At 39.3% G+C, this 23,660-nt stretch overlaps 2 protein-coding genes across 2 annotated transcripts; one reads left to right on the top strand and one right to left on the bottom strand.

Annotated features, from left to right (window-relative positions):
* Positions 1–3,009: 3,009 nt before the first annotated feature.
* LOC307249425 (elastase-1-like) lies at positions 3,010–7,112 on the top strand (the record flags this gene model as incomplete). Its single annotated transcript, XM_080026137.1, has 7 exons — positions 3,010–3,076; positions 3,193–3,299; positions 4,198–4,298; positions 4,623–4,748; positions 5,107–5,243; positions 5,606–5,748; positions 6,951–7,112. The coding sequence occupies exons 1-7, from the start codon at positions 3,037–3,039 to the stop codon at positions 7,110–7,112; spliced, it is 816 nt and encodes a 271-aa protein (XP_079882263.1). The 5' UTR covers positions 3,010–3,036.
* A 5,538-nt stretch (positions 7,113–12,650) lies between these two features.
* gls2b (glutaminase 2b (liver, mitochondrial)) lies at positions 12,651–21,997 on the bottom strand. The gene is made up of 18 exons (XM_080025339.1): positions 21,958–21,997; positions 20,971–21,070; positions 20,759–20,883; positions 19,280–19,409; positions 18,876–18,955; positions 18,064–18,227; positions 17,734–17,792; positions 17,140–17,172; positions 16,986–17,044; positions 16,782–16,848; positions 16,299–16,349; positions 15,982–16,158; positions 15,712–15,843; positions 15,270–15,362; positions 15,130–15,191; positions 14,409–14,485; positions 13,385–13,448; positions 12,651–13,054 (listed from the first exon to the last, which is right to left on the bottom strand). Coding segments are annotated over exons 1-18 (1,632 nt in total). The 5' UTR covers positions 21,960–21,997; the 3' UTR covers positions 12,651–12,897.
* Positions 21,998–23,660: the final 1,663 nt, after the last annotated feature.

Here is a 23,660-nt window from a genome sequence, read left to right as displayed (position 1 = left end):
GTGCTAGTGCTGGGTATACAACCTGACTTATTTGGTAAAATGAGGGATAGTTCGTGAGAGCCTTAGAGTCCTCCGACCATTGCGCTTGCAGGTCACTTCCTGTCTCCACTTGAACCCTTTTTTAACCTTTATTTATACAGGTAAATCCCATTGAGACCGGACACTCTTTTTCAATGGAGACCTGTTCCCATTTACACGTTACCATTCATACACACACATTCATACAGCGATAGCAGGCTAACTATCTACATTCACACGAGGTAAGGTGGGTGAAGTGTCTTGCCCAAGGACACAACAACCATGACACAGGTGGCAGGGCGGGGATCGAACCACCAACCCTTGGATCATTGGCCGACCCGCTCTACCACCTGAGTTTTGCTTCCAAATGTAATGAATAAAAACGTTTTATATACAGTATATTTTTTTTAATTGCACCTTGCATCAACCTGAAAACCCATATTTAAGGCACACTCACACTAGGCCATCTGTTCCGTGCCCGAGCACATTTGCATACTAAAGTCTAGATCGATGGCTAGTGTGAGCACGCCATCCGTATTCCAGCACGGAACACTTCCTTGGCCATTGAACGCTTGGGAGAGGTGTGTCCGGACACGGGACAGACAGGCCGGTAACACTTTACAATAAGGTACACAAAAAAAGAGTAGATACCCTTTTAAAAAGAGTAGTTAACCTTTTAAAAAGAGTAGTTTACCTTTTAACCCTCTGAGACCCACTGTTGTAAATTTGCAACATCTATTGGAAGCTGTTTTGTAGTCATTTTCCAGGACTAAATGTACACAAATACTACATATTCCAGCACTCCAGACTATACAATGTATCAAATCACCAATTTCGGCGGGAAAATATTAATATTGTAAGAACAGCAACATTTCAAATTCAAACAACATGGATGACTCCCACTGAGCTCCCAGCTCTCTCTGTTGGATCAATTTGAACAATTTTCCAAGTAAGTACTTGACCTTTAATATTTTTTTCCTGTATTGTAAAGCTGTTCTGTAACATAACCAAACTAAAAAAGTTAAATTTACATGATTTTCAGTGATTTCTTTTAATGTTGCAAAAACATAACCCTAACCCTCTGACCCTCTAACCCCAACCCCAACCCCAACCCTACCCCTACCCCTAACCCTACCCCTAACCCTAACCCTACCCCTACCCCTCTAACCCTAACCCTAACCCTAACCCTAACCCTAACTCTATCCCTAACCCTAAAGGCCAGGACACACCGGCCAGATAATCGTCGTCGTAGTGTCGGTAGGGGGTCGGGACACGAATCTGTTTGGTGTGTGCCGTGACGTCGGCCGACGTAGTGGTAGTCGGGCTTGTTTTGCGCCGATTGAACTTCATTTGGAGCAATTTGATTGGTGGAGGGCTAGCGAATCAGTGAAGCCCGGAAGTGAGGCGGGTAGCACAAACAGCTAACAACAGCTAGCCATCGTTTTAATGTGTTTGTTCGTTTCGTTTTGCGAGTACTCACATGCATCAACCCTTGTTGACTGCTCGACACCATGCTCGACACTCTCTGCTAAAAATTGTGCTCTTATGGTCCATAAATATAAATACGTAGTTCTATCTATGTTTATGCTCTAGAGAGCTGTCCCATCATTTCCGGCTTTCGTATTTTTTCGGGCCACAATACAGATTAGCGCCGCTTGCTGTTGTGGAGACATTACGTCCCGCGCAAGCGCAGAGCGTACAGAGAATAAGCAGTCGTCTCGGTGTGTTTTTTGGCCGCGACGGAAAGACTGGAGCTTCCTGAAACGGCAACTCCAGTTTTTGGGTAGTCGGAACGTGTCGGACTGGTGTGTCCTGGCCTTAACCCTAACCCTAACCCAACCCTAACCCTAACCCTCAATTTGTAACCACTAAGACCCGCTGTTGCAATTTTGCAACGTTTTCTCAAAATCCTCAGGATTTTTATTTATTTTTTTAAATATATTTTCCTGATCAGAGGCTTGCTAAAACAATTTTAAAAAGGAGAAAAAAATCCTACATCAACAAAATCAATGCTTGGGTTTCACAGGGTTGAGTATAGTTAACCTTTTAAAAAGGGTAGTTACTACAAAAAAGAGTAGTTACCCTTCCAAAAAAGAGTAGTTACCCTTTTAAAAAGAGTAGTTTACCTTTTAAAAAGAGTAGTTTACCTTTTAAAAAGGGTAGTTAACCTTCCAAAAAAGAGTAGTTACCCTTCCAAAAAAGAGTAGTTACCCTTTTAAAAAGAGTAGTTACCCTTTTATAAAGAGTAGTTACCCTTCCAAAAGAGTAGTTTACCTTTTAAAAAGAGTAGTTTACCTTTTAAAAACTACTCTTTTTGGAAGGTAAACTACTCTTTATAAAAGGTAAACTACTCTTTTTGGAAGGTTAACTACCCTTTTTAAAAGGTAAACTACTCTTTTTTGGAAGGGTAACTACCCTTTTTAAAAGGTAAACTACTCTTTTTTGGAAGGGTAACTACTCTTTTTAAAAGGTTAACTACTCTTTTTAAAAGGTAAACTACTCTTTTTTGGAAGAGTAACTACCCTTTTTAAAAGGTAAACTACTCTTTTTAAAAGGGTAACTACTCTTTTTTGGAAGGTTAACTACCCTTTTTAAAAGGTAAACTACTCTTTTTAAAAGGGTAACTACTCTTTTTAAAAGGTTAACTCTTTTTAAAAGGGTAACTACTCTTTTTTTGTGTACCTTATTGTAAAGTGTTACCGACTGGCCTGCCCAGACAAATGACCTCCCCCTTTACTCATACTGAACTTGTGTCAATGCACATGATGCGCTAATTCCTACATAAACACATACCTGTATCTGACGGTGGTGGCTAGCACAAGTGGAACAAATTAATTCAGTGGCAGAGTCAGCAGTTCTGCATTTGAATCTCTCCCGTCCCAACTGTATAGTGATAACTGTGAGACAGACCAAGCTGCTGGTTATTAAACAAGTCTCACTATCAGCAACGGGAGCCTTTAGGGTATAAAAGCACTGGAACAAGGTCTCCAGTGCAGAAAGTTTCAGGCGACTGCAAACATGCTCAGATTTCTATTGTTGACCACTCTAGCAGCCCTTGGTAAGACCCATTCAAAAATATTCCTCCCTTTTTCCTCATTCTTTGATCCCTAGACTCCTAACACGCGTGAATATGATGTCTGACTGTAATGTGTCTTTTGTCTCTGCTTTGCCCAGTGCTGGCTGAGCTGGAGCCCCAGCCCAGGTACCTGGAGGATGATGACAGTGTTGAGGGGAGAGTTGTGGGAGGTGAGATAGCCAATCCCAACTCCTGGCCCTGGCAGGTATTGTAGTGTACTCAATGCTTCGTTTCACTCTACAGAAGACAATGTCAAAAAAAAAAACACTATGCAAAAAGCATTCAAAATAAAAAAAGGGACTTTCCTGTTCATTTTGTTGTGGGGAAACTTCACAGACACATTACTGAAAACAGTGTGGGTATGAAAGGCTTTAAAATATAATCTATTCTATAATATATAATATAATAATAACCTATCATGTTTTGAATTTTAAAATAAAAGCTGTTTGATAAATGAAGCGGGGTAAAAAAACAAACAATATTGTGCTCTGATTTAAATTTAAATTTAAAATTAAATTTTATTTATACCACATATAAATTGATTTAAAAAAACATGTAGTAGAAACAAAATTAAAATAACTGTGTGGGTGTGGTAGAAACCTGTACAGGCTTATGTAGAGCCACACAAATACATTTACATATTAATACTGCTCTTATGCTTACACACTAGCATACAAGCAGATCAGCATCCGAGCAGATCAGCACACAAGCGCACGCACACACACACACACACACGCACACACACACACACACACACACACACACACAAAAACATGTGTGAATGAAAAAATAAACAATGCAAAACAATCAAAGAAATTCAGAACAATTAAAAAAATTAAAATAAAAAAAAAGATAGAAATCAGTTTAAATCATGTTATGAAGTGTAGTCCAGAAGACTAAAGAGGAGAACACATGTTTTTAGTGGTGTTCTCCAGCTGCTCCTCAGCCACATGGCACATCTGTTGAAACTATGTCACACAAGTTGCATTAATGAGTACATCTCCCTATGCTACTAAAGCTGACCAGGAAAGATTTGGCAAAAATAAAATGTTAATGGTTCAGTTTCTTTGATTTTATAACACTGTCTTTTGTCGTCTGGTTAGATCTCTCTTCAGTACAAATCTGGCAACAACTTCTACCACACCTGCGGAGGAACCCTGATCAGGAGAGGATGGGTCATGACCGCTGCTCACTGCGTGGACCGGTGAGAGTTTAATGCCTTACTGAATAGTTCCTAAGCCTAAAAACTCATTGAGATATTAATGAAAGTAGCAGGATATGTATTCCAACGATTCCAACTGCGCCGAATATTTACACAAATGTATTTCAATCATTATTTCCAGTGGCTTTTAGAGAATTGCCAAGACATCATGAATTTACATTCTACTGGGAACATTATTGCATTCCTAGCGAACTGTTGCAATATTTACAATACAATAATAAGAGAAACGTATACTGCGAGTTCTGAAGTGTCAGACGGGGAAAAGTAGTGGAGAAATAAAGGTTTTTATTTTTTGTATGTCCACAGTTCCAGGACTTGGCGTGTTGTTCTTGGAGATCATTACCTTTACACTAATGAGGGCGGTGAGCAGGAGATGAGTGTGAGCAAAGTCCACATCCACCCCGGGTGGAACTCTGCCAACATCGCTGGAGGGTATGTGCTTTATTGGACATGTTATGAGACACATAATTGGGATATTGCATTAGTGTATTAAATATTTGACTGCAGCAGCTTCCCAATTGCTTGGATTTGCTCCTTTGCTTCAGTTAAAAACTGTTTAATTCAATTTATTTGGGTTTCGGACTGTGATAAGGTAAGAAAAAGCAAGTGAATCGAAGATGTCACACTGGGCTTTAGGAATAGCTAGTTTAATTGAAAAACTAATCTGCAGAAAATTAGATACTTGCGCCTTTAACATAAAAACTGCCAACTCATAAACACAGCTTTTATTAATAGCAAGAGAAGTCACAGATTAGTCACAAACTTGAGGATGTGTTGGTGTGACCCTCAGGTACGACATTGCTCTCCTGCAACTGTCCACAGAGGCTTCTCTCAACAACAAGGTCCAGCTCGGCGCTCTGCCTCCCTCTGGCCAGGTCCTGCCCAACAACAACCCCTGCTACATCACCGGATGGGGACAGACCTCGAGTGAGTCTAAAAGACAGATACACTTCCTAACATAAAACCCAGTAATGAGTTCAGTGTGTGTTTACATAGAAAGTAATATGTACATAACTTCACATTTAGTTTAAAGGTTCTGTGAGGAACTTTCAGTTTTTGGTCATTCCTGCATCCCCAAAAGTGGTAGTGCTTTTACTACGCCAGCTGACAAACAAAGGCATTAGGAAAAACTACATTAAAATAGCATTCTTTGCACTGATGGTCTCGTTTTCTGTTACATTTATGATCATCAGAGGAAAAATTAGACCGTTTCAGAAATAATTAAAAGTTCCTCGTAGCACCTTTAAAGACACAGTGGCCTAGTGTTTGATTTCCCATTGTGTCCCCAGCTGTAAGTTCGTTGTCCTACCACCTGAAGCAGGCTAGTCTGCCTGTTGTCGACCACAAGACCTGCACCAGCTACGGCTGGTGGGGCAGCACCGTCAAGGACACCATGGTCTGTGCAGGAGGCTACAAGGAGTCTGGTTGCATGGTGAGTCAGTGAGGTATAAGCAAGGATTTGTGTATACACTACAATTTATTTTCTAAGGCTTCAAATAACTGATAGGATTTTGATTCCAGTAATGCAGAACATGAGACAGTAGCCCTACATGGAGCTTAATATCAATTTCAGCGTATCTCTAAAAGGGGACCCCTTTAAATATAGTTGTTAAGACTTTTATCAATCTGTGGAAAAAGATCGATGATGATGATGATGATGAAGATCCATTCAACAATTTATAAAGCATTTTTAATGAATAACTTACATTTATAACTGCATTATTACAAATTTGGAAACGATAATGACCACCCAAGAGGTTTTTCTCATCATAGCAAGCCAACAATCTATTCATGTACATGGCTAAAAGCTGGGGTGTAGGATTTGGGGAGAAAATGGCATTTGGGATAGAGATTCAAATCCAAATACCTCAACCGCTCCACTTGTTCTCTTTGGTCCCTCCCCTATGGTCCCTCCCTGACATGCTCTATACCAACAAAGTCATGCCAAAGTGAATGGACAGTCCCAGCAGCCAATAAGAACAGAGAATCGGAGCCTCGCTCTGATTGGTCAAAGTGTCAGCTCATGTTAACTTTGACCAATCGGAAATCATATACCCCAGCTTTAACACAAATCTATAAATAATTATCTAAACTGATTTATTAGTTTCAGCTGTATAAAGGCAGCTTATTTCAGAAGAGCAGATTCTTCCCAGCTGGGAATTTTCCTAGGTTTGTTTCCTCAACCACGGTGTCACCACTGCGGTTAGGACAGCAGTTACTGTTTGGGTGTAAGCAGACTGGGGGGAAACACTAAGAAGAACCAGTCAGATTTCAGCCACTCTCCACCATGACAAAGTAAAAATGTAACATCTCCTCCTGAGCTGAGGGGGTGACCCTATCCCTGACAAGAAAGATATTTTGGAGGACACATGCGGTATTACCTGCTGTATCAGCAGGGGCATGAGTCAGCTTCAAAGATGGCCGGCTAGTGCTTGTGCTGAAGAAAGTGTCAGTCTCCCAAGTTCATGTTCTGTACAAACTTCACTCAAGGGCCGTTTTGAGATATGAAAAGCAAGTGAGAACTATACAGTAAAAAATGGAAAAAGGCGGTATTAGCTTTTCATCTCTGCTAAATGGATGATGTAGTTTTGACTCCTGTACGCTTGTCTGTGATGTATTTTTCTCTGAATCCAGGGTGACTCCGGTGGCCCCCTAAACTGCAGTGTCGGTGGTAAATGGGTTGTCCACGGCGTGACCAGCTTTGTGTCCTCTTCCGGCTGCAACACCAACAAGAAGCCTACCGTCTTCACCCGTGCCTCCGCCTACATCAGCTGGATGAACGGAGTCAGTATTTAACACTTACAGATTCACATAGATCAATACATTTTAAATAGCCCATGTTAAGTAACACATAAAAACTACTACTGCTCAATGTAGGTAATGCATGATATGAGTTACAATTTACTAGACGTATTCATAAATCCTACTACAGGCATTAACTGGCAGATCATATAATCTTTTTTCATACATTCATTCATATTTATACTGTGCTTTGTATGCACGTTGCATGTCTATTTGTGCAGCATTGTGTTGGGATCCTTGAGGACAATCACATAATGATTCCTTTGTCCTTGCTTTGCCAGATCATGGGTTGAGAAGAAGGACGATCTCCATGGAGATGATGAGCCAACGATTGATCCCGCTCGGAACACCATCAGTTTAAAATGTCCGATAATGTGTATTTTGACTTTGGCAAATAAAGGGAGACAACAGGCTGGCTATTGGATATCTTGTGATTTTTAAAGGCATACTGACACGTTACAATTTACTGAGAGTGAAGCGTAATTTAGGCGCAAGAGTTTTTCTGCTAAAAATAATAAAGCACAGGTGATTTAGACAGCAGTGTTAACGAGTAGTTTTTACTTTTGGGGGGATTTTAGTGTTTGATGACCTTCAGATTATACTACTGTAATTTCAAGACTAAAGCAGTTACAAAATTCACTTTTAGGAATACTTGAATACAGCTTTTGGTAAGTCACTTAAACAAAGTACAAACATACTCTCAATATCCAGTTAAAAAGACACAATCTAAGGTGATTCTGTGTTAGTAAGAACAATTTCATTAGAAAGCAAACTCAGCAAGCTACTCAAAAATACGCAGTATCCCACTTGGAGTAGCCTATCAATTACATATAAATAATTCAAACAGTAATTACACAAATGTGTTTATCCAGCATTGACAAACAAATCAATAAAAAACAAAGAAGCTCAGTTTGAGTATCTGCATGATATCCAGGGGTGATGTGACCATAACACAAGATCAGAGTTAATTCAATTACAATGTGTATTTTATTTCATCTTAAAAAGAAGAAAAAACTGTTTAAACGTCACACTCACATGTTTATCTCTCTTGCACTCTGCCTGAGTCCCCGCAGAAAACTTGAAGCAGTGTTCATAACAAAAAAGCAGTAGCCATGCCTTCATAAAGTGTTAAACAGTTTGTCAAATACTCCAACATCAAGACCTAGAAGATCCCCTTGGCTTCCTAAAATAAATGATTTTACGTCAGGCTGAATTTATAGAATGTTACAATGCCTGAGTCACAAGGGGGAAAGGAAATAGCTGACACAAGATATGAACTGGATATCAGATGAAAAACATTTTGCCTGTGAAAAAAATGTGGTGTTGTGTCTGTGCAGCAGTGTGGACATATGGTGGCAATGCTGATGGCATTACATCCCAGAGTAAATGCCATGTCAGATTGTCCTGCTGTGTCACAGGCTTCTGGTGTAGCTAATTGGAACACCAACACGGCATATCCAATGAGTTAGATTAACATCCTTACCTGTTTTAAATTTAGAGGGAAATGTAGACCTCTTAAGTGTAAAAATTGTTAAGGGGAAAAAAATATTATTTCTTAATTATTACTACTGACATAAGACAATTTGTCAGCTGGTTTAGGCGGAGTAGGTTTTACGTACTTTATGTATTTTAATCTGTAGTGGCATAACATAGCAGGACATGCTTGAGCAAAATCTCATACATATTGCATCTCAAAATTGTCCCTTAATGTTCTGACTTACTTCCTACAACTCTCCATAATAACACAGTGCAATACTTTGGTAGCACTGAGCTCACATGCTACTTTGAATACAACTTGTTCAAGTTAAGTTGTTTATACTATACTTAAAAATAACTTTTTTTTATCTAATTCACCCGCAGTAGGAAGCTCTCACTGTTTTCAAATGTTCTAAATAAATCTGAAAAATTTCCTATAGAAAACACAATTGGCTCTCTTATGGTCTAATTATCTCAGCACATCACTCTGAGATATCCAGTCAAGTTGCGAAACTAATTACTGAACAATACACAAGGTACAGCACACAATTAATGGCTCACAACAGTTTTTCTACCACTTTTTTGGGCTGGTGGAACTAAGTCAAAATATAAATGTATATGTGATATATTGCCACTAAAAGTAAGGTTCCTGACTTTAATGAGAAACAGTTAATTTGTAGGACTAATTATACCTCATTCACAATTGTTTCCCCCCTCTGCTTTATAAGCGTTCACCTCTGTTAAACACACTGTCAGGGGTAAGAGGGGAATACAAATTCTTCCTGCTATTTCATCAGAAGTGCTTTCACTGCCTGTATTACTGCCACCCTTAACTCCTGGGCACCACGCCAACTGACCACATCATGTCCAACTGTAACACACCTCCGGTGTCATCATCACTATCATTGTGGGGAATAGGTGGGAAATAGCAGACAAAACGCTGAGAATGTTTTTGTAAAGTATTCATGTGAAAATTCTAAAATAATGCTCTTCGCCTTAGTACAGCATACTAACACACTAATATTTGCAAGCACAAAGCATCTAAGGCCTGACTACAATTCATCCAGGGGAGGAAAATGAATGTACATTTCATTTACCATGATACAAAGTAAGCTTATGTGTAGTCCAGCACAGGCAGACCAAACTACAGCTAGCTTGTGTGAAACCCAGAGAAAAAAGTCAGAGGATCCCCAAAGTCATTGGGATTCATCTGAGGAATTACTGTGCACATTTTGTACCAACAGAATTACATTACCATCCCCAGTGCCTCATCACAACATGGCCACAAGACAGCAACAACAGACTTCAAAAAGGAACTTGCTCTATACAAGTTCAAATTACTTGTTTTCATCTATGTGACATTGTATTTGCCAGCCAAGGGTTGCATAGTGTATTAAAGGAATACTTCACCCATACGGAACCGGCGTTCTATCATTATAAAATCGCTATTATAATATAATGAATGAGGTTTTTCTTCCCTCACTCTTCCCTCAGTCTTCCCTTGGCCCAGCTGTCCTGTTAATCCTAACCAATATAGGGTTAGACAGTGAGACCATAAAACACTCTTTCTGCCTTTTCTCAGGCTAGGATGAACCGATTTCTAAAATGTTTGCACATGTATGGGATCTCAGAGTTCAATACACCTTCATATTTCCACCGGTGAAGTAGGTCTTTAAATTTAGGAAATATTTTCTCAACCCATAGACATTCGTTTTGTAAAATGAACACATTTGGAAAGTAATGAAGTGGAGTTATTTGACTATGATATTAAAAAATATCACTCCGCTATGTGGTGGAGTATAAAGCATAAAGTTGCATAAAATGGACCTTCTTTGAGTAAAGTAATACATGTACCTCAAATTTCTTCTTGAGTACAGTACTTGAGTAAATGTACTTAGTTACATTCCACCACTGGTTACAATACAACAGCGAAACAATTAAAAAAGTCACTCAATTACATATAGTCTCTCTGAGCATAGGTTTGATAGTTGTTTGTCTTACTCTAAAGCATTAGAAATGTGATAAAAAGCTAGTGGGCTCGAGTTTCATTCCCAAACCAACTCATTACAGGTGCTGTAAGCGGAATGGTTCTTTTAGCTAACTTCCTGTCAGTTACTGCAGTTAGCAGTCCCCTCGCTCGTCCCTACGTCACCACATTAATGCACTGTGGTCTTCAAGCAGCGAGTTATCTAGCATCATCTCAGATCCATAAGTGTGATAAAACATGATAAAAACCATCAAAACAGACATTGGGAAGGATTTTTACCTGCTCCGCTATTGTAGGCGCATATACACTTACCCATCTGTCGCTCTGGCGTGCACCGACAGTGAGACCATGAGTGAGACGGGTGGCGGTTTGTAGCGTTCTCTCTTGTGATTGGATATTAATTTCGATCCCCGGAAAAGTTTATTTGACGATTACATTCAGAGCAGCTGACTGAGAGATCGGCTTTATGATACGTGCACATTATGTAAGTGATCACTGTATGAATAAAGAGCAATTTAACACTTATATTAACATAAATAAATCGCTTACTTCACCTTTAAGTTAATCTTTTCTTTTTCAGGTTGCAATAAATCTCCTAAATGCCAACTAGTTTGAATCATCCACAAACGTACATCCCATTGAATTTGTCCTGGGTGAGTAGGCCCAGTTAGTCCCAGCAAGGTCATTATTGTGGAAAGCAACAAAGCGTATCTCCCCTTCAGTCGGCACAGACACCTCAGCTGCTGTCTTTCTCAGGGCAGAGAGCTGCATGAACCCCGAGCTTCCACATGGCAGTGATAACCCACAAACAGTCGATTTTATTGAGCTCTTTCTAGAAAAACCAAGAGCACTGCTCCACTGTTATCAGTGGGCCCTAATCAATGAGGAAATGGGTGGTAGATTTCCCCTTTGAACATTTAAAATGCTGGATGTTTGAATGTTGAATCCAATTGAATATTATCAAAGAGTGAAAGAAAATATTCATCAATGTTTTCTGCCCAGCTGGAGCATGCCTTCCTGCCTGTTGCTGCAGTGGAGGATCTGGGCAGGAACACTAAGGTCTACACAGGTGGCAGCAGTCACATATGAGCTCTAATGTTTTTCTTCTGTAAGGGCCACACAACTGATGCTGCTGTGGGTTTACCAATTACAGATTACAGACATTTCTTGAAAGGGGCACAGTGCCACCTGGTGGAAAGAAGAGTAACTGAAGCACATGTGTACTGAGCCTCCAGTTATGACATCATAACATAAACGCAGGTTCTCAGAAAGGTGGAGGTTGAGAAAAAGACAGAGGGTTGTTTTTTCTCATACTTTTGGAGTCTTTAGACACAGCGGGGAACCTATATTAATGTTTAAAAACCATGAACAAGTGCATTTCGCATACACACCAGATCTCTCCTGCTGCTTCCTCATCGTGTAATCTTACATTAAGACGATTTTGTAAATGCTTCATAATATTTTATAACAATTTACTGACTGCATGACGCAGCACCTACCCCATAAAAATAAAAAACAAGAGGAAATTATGAGTGGAAGGTAAATAAAATATATTTAATGGAGTTCTTCAATCGCAATATCATTTTACATCAAAATGTACTCTTTGTTTATGCAGAGGTAAACATGTGCCTAAATGTCATGACACTTCAAATAATAATATATGCATATACTGCATGTATCAGGTAATCCAGTGTACTTATTTACAGCTGACCAACATAATATGTACAATATTAAACATTAGATTGTAAGCACAGGTAGACAGCTACCTGCAGGGCATTTTGACGGTGCCAATAGGGCAGCTGCAGTTTATTATGTGAAGTCCTTTTCCTTCACTCCCTTTTACAATAGGCCAAATTTGAGATTTTGGATCCACTCGTAGCAGATACTTTTACATGTTTAAAGGTTTCAACAAGACACAATGGAATCATAAAACAAAGATAAAAGTCAAATGCACTTTTGCAGTACATGAGAAACATTGAAAGTATAAATATTCAAGTTGATCAAATCTCTCATGAAAAATCTTGATGCAATTTCAAATTAGGCTTAGTCTGTTGTGTATTATATCGACAACATTGTATTTTCTTGTCTTCCTTATACAGTTTATATAATATGTTCATGTTCCTGCCATTTTCCTTATTACTGGTAAAAAACTCTTTTTCTTTGTAGGTAGTTTGCATACGTCATTCATGTTTATATAGTAGTATTCCGTTCTTTGTTTGGCCCTCATTTTACATGGACTTTCCCATTTTTTAAAACCTGACAAATTGCACAAATGCTCTGACATGTTACAGTTCGAGGACTCTATTCGAAATACTTTCACACCATGCCCTCGATGGTGTCCAGCTTCTGGGAATAATCCGTCTCAGTGTTCTGTGGTTCCCGCTGTGTGTAGTCCTGCTGGTAGTCTTTCAGCAACTTCACGATCTCGTCATGTCCGAACTGCATTGCATCATCCACTGCTAGGTTCCCCCACCTGCACAGCAATTAGCAACGGTGAAGACAATTCTCAGCTGTGCACATTAAGGTGTTTAAACATACAGTCCCCTCCATAAGTATCGGGACAGTGAGGCCAATTCCTTTATTTTTGCTGTAGACTGGAAACATTTGGGTTTGACACCAAAATATGAATATGAGACAATAGATCAACATTTCAGCTTTAATTTCCAGGTATTTACATCTGGATCTGATACAAAACTATAATACTTATGGAGGGGACTGTAGATCAACAATATGTGAGGTCAAAGGCTTCACCAAAAAAAGAAAGAGAGAAAGACTTCATCGACTTTAGGGATGCCATTCTCACCTGTCCTTTACAAAGGGATCGGCCTTGCAGGTTTCAGTGAGGAACTTGACCACATCGTTGTGACCTGTAAATAAGCAGAAAAGATGACTCGAATGAGATGGCAACAATCTTTTTTGATACCTCAGAAAAACGCCCTTTTCAAGCAATGCTTCATACCCCTTAAAATCTTACAGCTCCCCAAGCTTTTCGTGATTTACAAGTTCATCTAAAATAAAAAGCTGATTAAAATACAAACTAAATGAAAAACAGAAGTAGGATTATTCATTTTCAGAGTGTAAAGCACAAAGAAAACAGGTATTACTTGCATTTTTATCTTGTAAACTAATGACCTTCGACAGTTGCAGTTGAGCATTAAATCTGTGCTGTGATTAAACTTAAGCCACATCAGAAGACAAATGATGGACCATATGGTGCTCTGCGAGGGTTGGTGAGCTGATTCATTGGGTTTGTGTAATGTCAGCCAAAGGCCTACTGTTCGTCTTCTTCGCGAAAACAAATGAAGATGAAAATTCTATTAAAAAACAACTTGGCACTAATTACAGCTGTGAATATGTGAGTGTAAGCATTTTTCTGTGTCAGTCACAGATAACTTTTTTGCATATGCCGTCTCACCTCATGTTCATGGTATCCAGCTAACTTTCAGAGTACACATGTTATACATATATCAAATCTCTTCCATCTGCCAGGGACAGGTGTGACCTGAGTTTACAGTCGCTCCAACCAAAAGGAAAAAGGGTCTGCAGTGAAAACGCCTGTGTGGGTTAACCATTGGTGCACACAGTGTGCCTTTAAGTTATTTGAGACTACTTTAAATAGCTGGATATCTTATTAAGTGTACCTTGTGTCTCATGTTTTATAGGAGTTAATATCTTTCGTGTTTTATTGCCCTCTTTGACCTTTAAGGGTTGATAATGTCCGTGTATAGAATTGCCGCCTGCTTTATTAGCTGGTCTGATTTAGGGTCTGGTTTAGTGTTGCTCATTCATTTAATAACTGAGGGACAGATCCTCCTGTGGAAGCTCACCCTCTGCTGCAGCGATATGTAGCGCCGTCCGAGAATCATAGTCCTTTAGGTCCATGTCCATGGATGAGAGAGCAAACCTGAAGGAATAAATACATGTACAGCTCACATATTCTTTTTTTTTATACAATAAAATATAAAGAAACCATCATTATTTTTCATAGTAATGTATAGAGAGCGACAACACCTATTTTTGGATTTTTGCATACCTATTTTTGAGATAATCAATGTGTGTTTACCAGTACGATTGTTGTCAGTTAAGCAGAAACACTTTGTTTATCTGACATTTACAAATAATTAATTATTCATTCATATTAACAGACAAATGAGGTATTTAAAACCTGTGTGTGTTATTGCTTTGCAACATCTCTGTTTGCTTTCTGACAGAACAATTGATTAATAAATGAAACTGTGGTCTTCACAGTCATGACATATCAATCCAAAACAACACCTGCCGCATCATTTGCACTGAAGTGTTTAACAGTGCTGCTCTTCATTATCATCATGCAGACACCAAATAAGTTAAAATATATTGGAGATATGTTGTTCATCCCCTCCAGGAGAGAAATTATGCCAAGTAGCTGTTTACTACTATGCTTCACTAAGATGATTTATGCTTGTTTTTTTTCAAGTAATTTGTCACCCATCTGTGTGTTCTGCAGCACCCAAGGCTGGTGCTTACGTTTACCAGAGCAAACAATGCTCAGGTTTGCTGCTGACATACCTTCTCAGGGCAGATACATCTCCACTGTAGGCGGCGAACATCAAATTGAAAATAGACCTGTTCTGCAAATACAGAGAAATAACATAAACACCAGAAACATTGAACACATCAGAAAAAAACAAACTAGCAAAGCAACAAACCCTGTCCTCTCCGTCCTGCCTGCGAGGATCCTGCTTCTTTACAAAGTGCCTCAAGTTGTCATAGTTGTGGAAGTTGAAGAGCGACACAAGCTCCTAGGGATGAAGAGAGTCAATATAATAGTTGATTGAGGGGGACTTGTGCATTAATTGTATACTTTGAAAAAAAAGGAAAAATAGTCCGAAGATGATACATCACATGAGACTTATTTTATGTCACCACTTGCATACAACAAAAGACTTCGGCTCTCAAAATCATTGTCAGTACCTATGACATTTTGATCTTCATAATATTGCTCACTAAGCTGTTCATCATAGCTTTCTTCAGAACTTAAAACTAGTACGCATAACATTTGAAAATCCATTATAGCAGACTAATAACAAAAGAGTAAGATGCACATAGTACATTTTATCTACTATCCTTTCACACGAGATGCACTCTTGCCTCACAGAAGTATATTCCCCGGACGCTGTTTCCAACTCTGTCCAGTGGAGGAGACCAACACATCACTCCCATGACGTTGGGGATCACCAGCAATATCGCACCGGACACCCCAGATTTGGCAGGCAAGCCCACCTGGTTAGATGAGAGCAAGAAAGGCCCAATGTTGGATTCATTTCAGGTGGAAAAATGAACAAGCATTTCTGTCGAAGACGAAGTGATCACACGAAACACTGTGATGGTATACAGTCACTTTACCTATGTGTTACTCACTTGAAAAGCCATCTGGCCTGAGAAGTCATACATGCCACACGAGTGCATGAGACTCAAAGTGTTTCGCACTGCCTCGGCGCTCAGGACACGCTCGCCTGTGATTGGACAGATCCCCCCGTTGGCCAGAGTGGCGGCCATGATACTTCCTGATTCACAGGTCACCTCAATGGAGCAAAGCTGGAGTAACAAAAGGAGATCGATTGACAGTCAGAGGGATAGAGGCTATTTTTTCCGCTACAGCTAAATCGATATATCAGGCTACGCTAGAACAACAAAAGCTTGTTTAATGGTCCTTCATTCATGGCGGAGAAGTTTACCTGGAAGTAGAAGTCCAGGGCATCGATCATTTCTGCTCCCGGGGGAAAACACTGGTGGATGAAAAATGATCATTATGACTATTTTGATTGACTGGACAATGCTGGCCTAGCACTGTTCAGATCTACTTTGATTACAAAACCAGAAAATCAAGAATATCTTGGCCCCTTCATAGGGCGCTGCACTATGCACCATCTTCCATTCGTCAGCAGTAAAAAAAATCCTAAATTTAGCTTACAATTGAACGCATAGTTCTCTTTTTAGGTAAGCATTTATATATAAGGCGATAAAACACTTTTCTGCTGGCCCCCTCTGCAACAGTACAATGCTGACTTCTGCTATAGTGACATCTCCCCCAAACTCCTAAAAAATGACTGTGCTGAGCGTCATCTCCATAAGGTAACAGACTTACTATGCACAAGTACCTCATACAACCCCACTTCAAAACAAAACTGAACTATCCCTTTAAGTAGCCTGCCACCAACCTTCTTCTCTTTCATGTAGTATCCAATGGCAAAATTTCTGTCGCCTGTTTCCTTTTCTGACTGGAACCTGAGACGCAGAAAGAGAAAGGGTCAATACCGAAACATCAATAATGCAGTGGGGCAATGGACAGGCCATTTTGCCGTCTTTCAACTTGGGTGCACTAAACCAAGATGTATAAATACTTCATTTTACAGTGCACTCACGTTGCATTGCTGAATCCCACATACTCTTGGCCTGTCATCTTTTTCACAAACTCCATAACCTTGGCGAACAAAGACAAAGTTTGATGTGCACTGACCACTGTTTCATATCAATTGTTTTAACAAAGAGAAAACAGGAAGGAGGGACACTACTCACATAGTCGAACTTCTCCGCCTTATTTGAACGAGGCTGAAAGCAGAGCAGGAGTCATTTAAAACACTACATTTGAGTTCAGGACTACAACTCATTACACAGTTTGAAACAATATAAAAAACATATCCCTGATTGCATAATTCAGTATCCTACTATCTGCTCAGTGTTGGTCTTGGTATTTCTGATTTAAATCTGCACATTGTGGGATTGGTTCATTAATTACCACGAGTCAGTGATTTTTTCTTAGAAACAAAAACCACATGATCCATTTTCCAGAATCAGTTCAAATACACATTTTAGAAAAAAAAGCATCAATGTGGTGAGATAAGTAATGAAAATAACAGACTTGTTTATGCAATATGTATGCAACATTCTGTGGGACACCTTTGAATATTATTACAGTGTTTGCTCACTTTAATGCGCAGAGCTCCACAAAATAAACTATAGTCCACACTCTCCATGACCAGATGACTAGATTCCCCGTCAGTTTCTAAATATATAAAAATAATAACTGGAACCAAAATCTAACGCATTGTGTATGACTCGAGAGTACAATTAACAGTCATTCTGTGTCACTGACATGCATGTTGTGTGTACCTTGATAAGAGAGCTGATCACTATGGCTCCAGCATTCACCATGGGGTTGTGGGGCTTATCTGGGAGAAAAGCATAGCACAGGATAAGACAACAATGTTGATGAAGGACTTCATACTAACTAAAAAGCTTTGTGATAAGCCTGTTGGGGACCTTTAATCAATTATTTTATTAACTAATCTAGTTAATAATTTTTTATTATCTACTTCAACACGTACTACCAGACAACATAAAACCTAATCTAAAAAAAAAAAGGCTGGTGTCACAAAGCTAATATATCACAACACTACCTCACACTATGTGGTGCAAGCTTGCCATGAGGTCTTTACATACCTTCGTCATCCAGCGAGAGCATGTTGAACTTGAATCCGCTGGGCTCCATGCCAACATAGCTGTGGACCTTTTCCGTTCCTGACTCATGGACGGCGATGGCGTACTGCAGGGGCTTCACACAGGACTGTAGGCAGAAGGGCTGCTTGGTGTCGCCCACCGAGTGCCTGGAGGAAGAACCCACAATTTAAGAACCCAAAGAAGTTCCAGGACTTGTTCAAGTCTCACTGGAGATAACAACAACAGATTCAGTTTGACAATGACACCTGGAGGATATGCTCCACAGTCTGGCAGTATTGCATAGAAGTACCACTGTTATTGCTCAAGGGCATTTAAATGGTACAAATAAGGGAAAGGGGACCACTAGCTCTATCTTTCTCACCAAGATCAATTGTCCATATCCTGGGACAAAAGAACGTTTATGATTATATATATACAACTTTGACAAAGCATTGTATCAATATCATACAACATCTCAGTTTGCAAATCTGTGATGAAGTAGGGCCATTGGGAAAAACGATATCATTTGTTCCTATATTGAGACATCTTTTAAGACACAGAGATCATTCTTGGAAACCGTAGTGGCCATAATACACACCAAACCCAGATGTATAAATAGTAAAGATTTAGTATCTGTTCTGGGGCTTTCGATCATATCCAACGGACTTCCTCAGCCCCAGTCGAATCAAAGCAATCCAATCTTTTAGACCAACAAGTTTCTAAAATAAATTATAAAAAAAAATCCATCTAGAATTCAAAAGCTCCAGGACTGCTACTAAATGGACCTTGTGATGAGACAAACGAGTAATTCTTACCTCTGGCCATCCACTGTACACAAAGACACCCCCCACAGTCTCGGGCTAAACTTGGCAAGCTGGGGGATGTAGTCTGCAACCTGAATAATACATTAGAGACAACAGAGAGTCCGGTCAGTTTCACACAAAGGAGTTTAAGTTTCACAAATAAAAAGCAATGCAGGAGAGGAAGCGCTGGTGGTAAAAAAAAAATAAAGATTTGGCATGAGAAGATGCATTTTTTTTGTCTCACAATTCTATACATTAATATTAATATAATTATTACTATATTAATATTGATCCTAGCAAACAGCAAGAAAGGCAATACGAATTTAAAGAGTCGTGTCAATCTGTAATTGTAGATTAAACGTCAATGCCTTTTCCATTTCCATACGAGAGGGAACAAACAGACAATAAAAGCGCACCTTCCCATCACTTTGTTTTTGCACTGTGCTGTAGATTTCATTTATTTTCTCTGCAAACAAGTCAAATTCGGGGATGATGAATTTCTTTCTGAAGGCCTGGATCAGCAGGACGATGTTTCCACCCACACATCTGAAAAAAAACATAACAAAACAAAAAACACCAATAACACATTGAGGAGGTACTCAGAAGCACTTATGGAAAATGAAATTCTTTCTTTGATACTGCCGTGACATAGTACATGTAGTGTGTTTGTGTATGTTGTTGTGTGTGCTCGCATTCCCTGACGTTGAGTGTGAGCAGCTGCTGCTAGCTATCAGTTCGAGTGACAGGCCTTTGCATGGGCCAACGGGACTGTTAATACAGCTGACATGTCCTGACACATGCAACATATCAGTGGCTTTTCCACCTCCAGGCTTGGACTGGGAACATTTTAATACGTGCAGTGCAATTCATTAACATATATGTATGCCTGTCAACTTTTACTGAGGTGTTTAGTTGAATGACTAATGACATGTTTTGGATATGAATAAACAGAGACAATAGTGATGTGAAAACATGTTTTATGTTCAGCTCTTAATATCATTTTGGTATTATTTATCCAAAGGGTAAATATCAGATGGATAGCAGGTCTGAAAAATGACCCCTAACAAATAATCTTGAACATTGGATTTCCATGACATTGCTATGTTGTTTTGAACTTGCGGGAAGATGAAAGAAAAACAAAAGGGACCGATGCAGCAGGGTCACATAAAACAAATCCCTTAATAAAATGGATTGTTGTTGAAAGGTCGGACTAAAAATAGCTTGGGCTCACGCCTGCACTAAGTGGTGAATGGAAAACAAAACACAGACGTTGAGATACAAGTCCAGTTTGAGGGGCACAGAAGAAGAGTGACACGCCCGGAAAAAGCAATGAAACACATTTTGGAGAAAAATGTAAAACAACATCACGTTTGGGATTACACCCAAAAAAATGCCATTGCCAAAAGTGTTATTCCCTACATTTGAGTTTGAAAAAAATTCCACTTTAAACTTTGTGTAACTGATCTTCGAACTTTGCCTGAGCTAATGTTCTCATTAAACTCTATTGTGAGCTATTTTTGCAGCACATCAGCAGGAACAAGCACTCCACATATCAGAATACAGCTGGGAAGTGATGAACAACAAGAGAAATGTTACAGTCTCTTTCTTTCTTTATCGTATGACTATGTCACATATGACAGAACATACGTCCTTGGTCACACCACCTCCCTGTATAAATGAGGAGTAAAAAGTGCTCTCTCTCAACCTGAACCTCTGTTAAAGGTTGGGTTGTGCCTACTCCCGCGAGTGAGATAATAAACACATTGAAAGATATCGTCTTTTTGTGAGTTTTTTTAAATGCAGAAAACTCCAGCAAGGAAAAAGTTGTCATAGAAATTTTTTTTATTCATATTAATATACAAATAACCACATGTCCATCTCCTCAAGTGTCTCACCTATGGAAAAGGTCTCTGTCCATCATCACATCTCCTACTACAGAATCACTCATAGCCAGTCGAAGCTTCTCCATGCATTCCTTCAGACGAGGGTCTGTGGGGTGAAGGCCCGTTCTCCTCAGGGCCTGCCAACCACAAGGGAACAGAATGTAATATAATAACAATAGATGGATGAAAAAATACGTATAATGGGTATTTATTTGGCTACCTACTGAGGTAAAATATGAAATGGGCACTTGCTCCTTTCCCTCTGTGATGGTGTAGAAGAGCATGTCCTCCACTCCAGAGCTGGGGGACTTTGAGGTTGAGTGCCTGATGGAGGGAAGAGTAAATTCTTAAAAAAAACAGTAAAGCAATCATTCTTGTTTGTTATACAAACTTATATATAAAGTAAGTAAGTTGAAATTATGATTTCGTCATCACCCCAAATTATCTGCAGGTAAACTCCTAATATCACTATTATGTGACCCACCCATACACCAACAGAAAACAATTGCATTTATTTGGGTCCTGTGTTGTGAGTTCCAGGACTGTTCCTCTTGACATGCTAATATATTCTGCATGTTTTTTATTATTTTAATCTTTAAGTATTGTTCTTGACATGTATATCTGCAGTATAGAAGGAGATTGTCTCTCTTTGAAGCTCCTGTTGGCTGCCTCAAAGTGCTGATGGCCTCATTTGTAGCTGACACATGCTGCTAGCTGACACTGATATGACAAGCGCCCGCTGTGTAATGAACTGAGGTGAAGCTGAATTCTATTTAGTGTTAACATGATTTAGCCTTCTCTCTCTACACTGTATGTCCATAATAAACACCATTCAACTATTCATATATCAAAATGCAGTGCTGGAATGTGACTAAGTAAGTACATAAAAGAGAGCTTACCAGTGTACCTTTTCCAGTGTAGTAGCCTATGAATATTTTTACTAAAAAGTTAAGGATCTGAATATTTACTCCAGCCCTGTTGAAATGTGTGTAATATATTGATTGATTGATATTTATTTTCGTGTCCTGCCACACAAGTGGCCCATCCCACACAGGATTACAAGACACCGATACAAAAAGAGTGTAGTAGGCTACATACACAATCACAATGTAAGTGACACTCACAGTCCGTGGTAAAACTCAGTAGGGCCTATGGATGTGAGAGAGAAATCAGGAATCAGGTTTTGACCCTCAGCTGTCGGTCCTACTCACATTTTGTTATGGAAAGGATCCAAGTGCGTGGTGTGCTGTCGCTGTGACACCGTGGTTGACTTTGCGCTCAGAGAACATGCTGCCTGGAAGATGAAAACCTTCTTCACCGAGTCTGTGTTTTTCCCGATCAGCTGCGCAGTAGGCCTATGTGACAGACGCAGCGCCCTCAGACAGTGCATGGTCAATATAGTGTGACTGACTGTGAAGAACACAGTAGTTAACGCTGGTGGCGATGCTTTTTAAGAGTTGTTTGTAAGGGGACCCTAAGAGGTCATTGACTTTAAAATAGCTACACTTAATGACTGGCCAACGTGTTGCTGCCTTCACGTGTCGTCCGGAACTCGTGGAATTGTTTTCCTTGGTCAAATACGAGACAATATCAGCTTTGTTTTACTTGTGCCTTAACGTAGCATTACAACAGTGTAAAAATAGAAGTCATACCTAAATACAATAGCGCAAAGTAGGCTATCAACATAAAAATAGCCACTTCACAATAAGCAAAAGTGCAAAATGTTTAATTTCAGAACACTGGATTAGGCCTATAATAAGTGTAGGCTATTAGGCCTAATTAGGGACATTAAAATACACTACTAATTGCAGCTGGTAAAAGTGTGGCTATAGACCTATTTTACAAACTGCTGGGTAGCTTGGGTATGCTATTCATAATAATACATTTTCATTTATTGGTTGTGTTGTGTTTTCTATTAGGCTAGTCTATTTTAAATGTGCAAATTAGCCTAACGCGAGTAGCAAAAGAAAAGCAGCGTCATCAAATGAAGTGAAGTGGGGGTAGCAGAAAATGGAAAAACTCAAGTTCGATATTATACTTAAAAAAAACGTGTGTCATTTGCTGTTGAAAATATTTTTTTTACGGGGCACTCTTGAAAGCAGCAGAGGGTCTGTTGCATACAGGCACGCCACCTAGTGTTGGGCTCTGTTACTTGAATAACAGATGTTTGCCATGAGGACAATGTAAACAATCACATGTCAGTCATATGGATAGTTATTTTTTCCTTCACATGGATCATTTAATACAGTATTATGAATGGAATCAGGGCAACAAATGAGCTTTAATGAAATCATTGCATAACCTGGCACCAGTCACTGCCTGCCACCTGATTAATAGGCTACTATACCAGAAAGCCTTTGACCTGTAATAATAACACACAATCAACCAACAAGCTGCTTAATCTAGTCATTATGGTCACCACCAGCTGAACCGGTCCAGTTCAGTCTTTACTGATAACTGAGTGAACTGATAGCTTTGATGAACTGTCAAAGAAAGAACACCTTTCATACAGACGACATTAAATGTGACTAAACTAAAAATAGGTGTAATGGATTCTTTTTTAACATCTTGTACACTATAAAACATACAATATATCGGAAAATCTACACACAAAATGTATTAGCCATGGTATTAGCCAGAACATACTGTATAATACAGGTCTCAATGTCCTCAATGAGGACTGTGGTTCGAGGATTATGTGATGTTTATATAGAGTACATAACACTAATTTCCACATGTTTTTTCTTTGACAAACAAAAGATATTCTCTATTTGGTAAAAAAGTGCATAATAATGACCCCATGATGCTTCATTGTGCGCAGTGTTTTTTCCACTCCCTTATGTGAATCTTTAGCACCCCCTAGCAAGATTTATAGCTAATGGATGTCAATGTGAAAGACATAAACTGATGTTGC

Source organism: Ammodytes marinus, assembly GCF_949987685.1.
Source record: "Ammodytes marinus genome assembly, chromosome: 4".
NCBI classification, from domain to species: Eukaryota; Metazoa; Chordata; class Actinopteri; order Uranoscopiformes; family Ammodytidae; genus Ammodytes; species Ammodytes marinus.
Note: the sequence above shows the minus strand (reverse complement) of the source record. Positions and strands in the feature narration are given on the sequence as shown.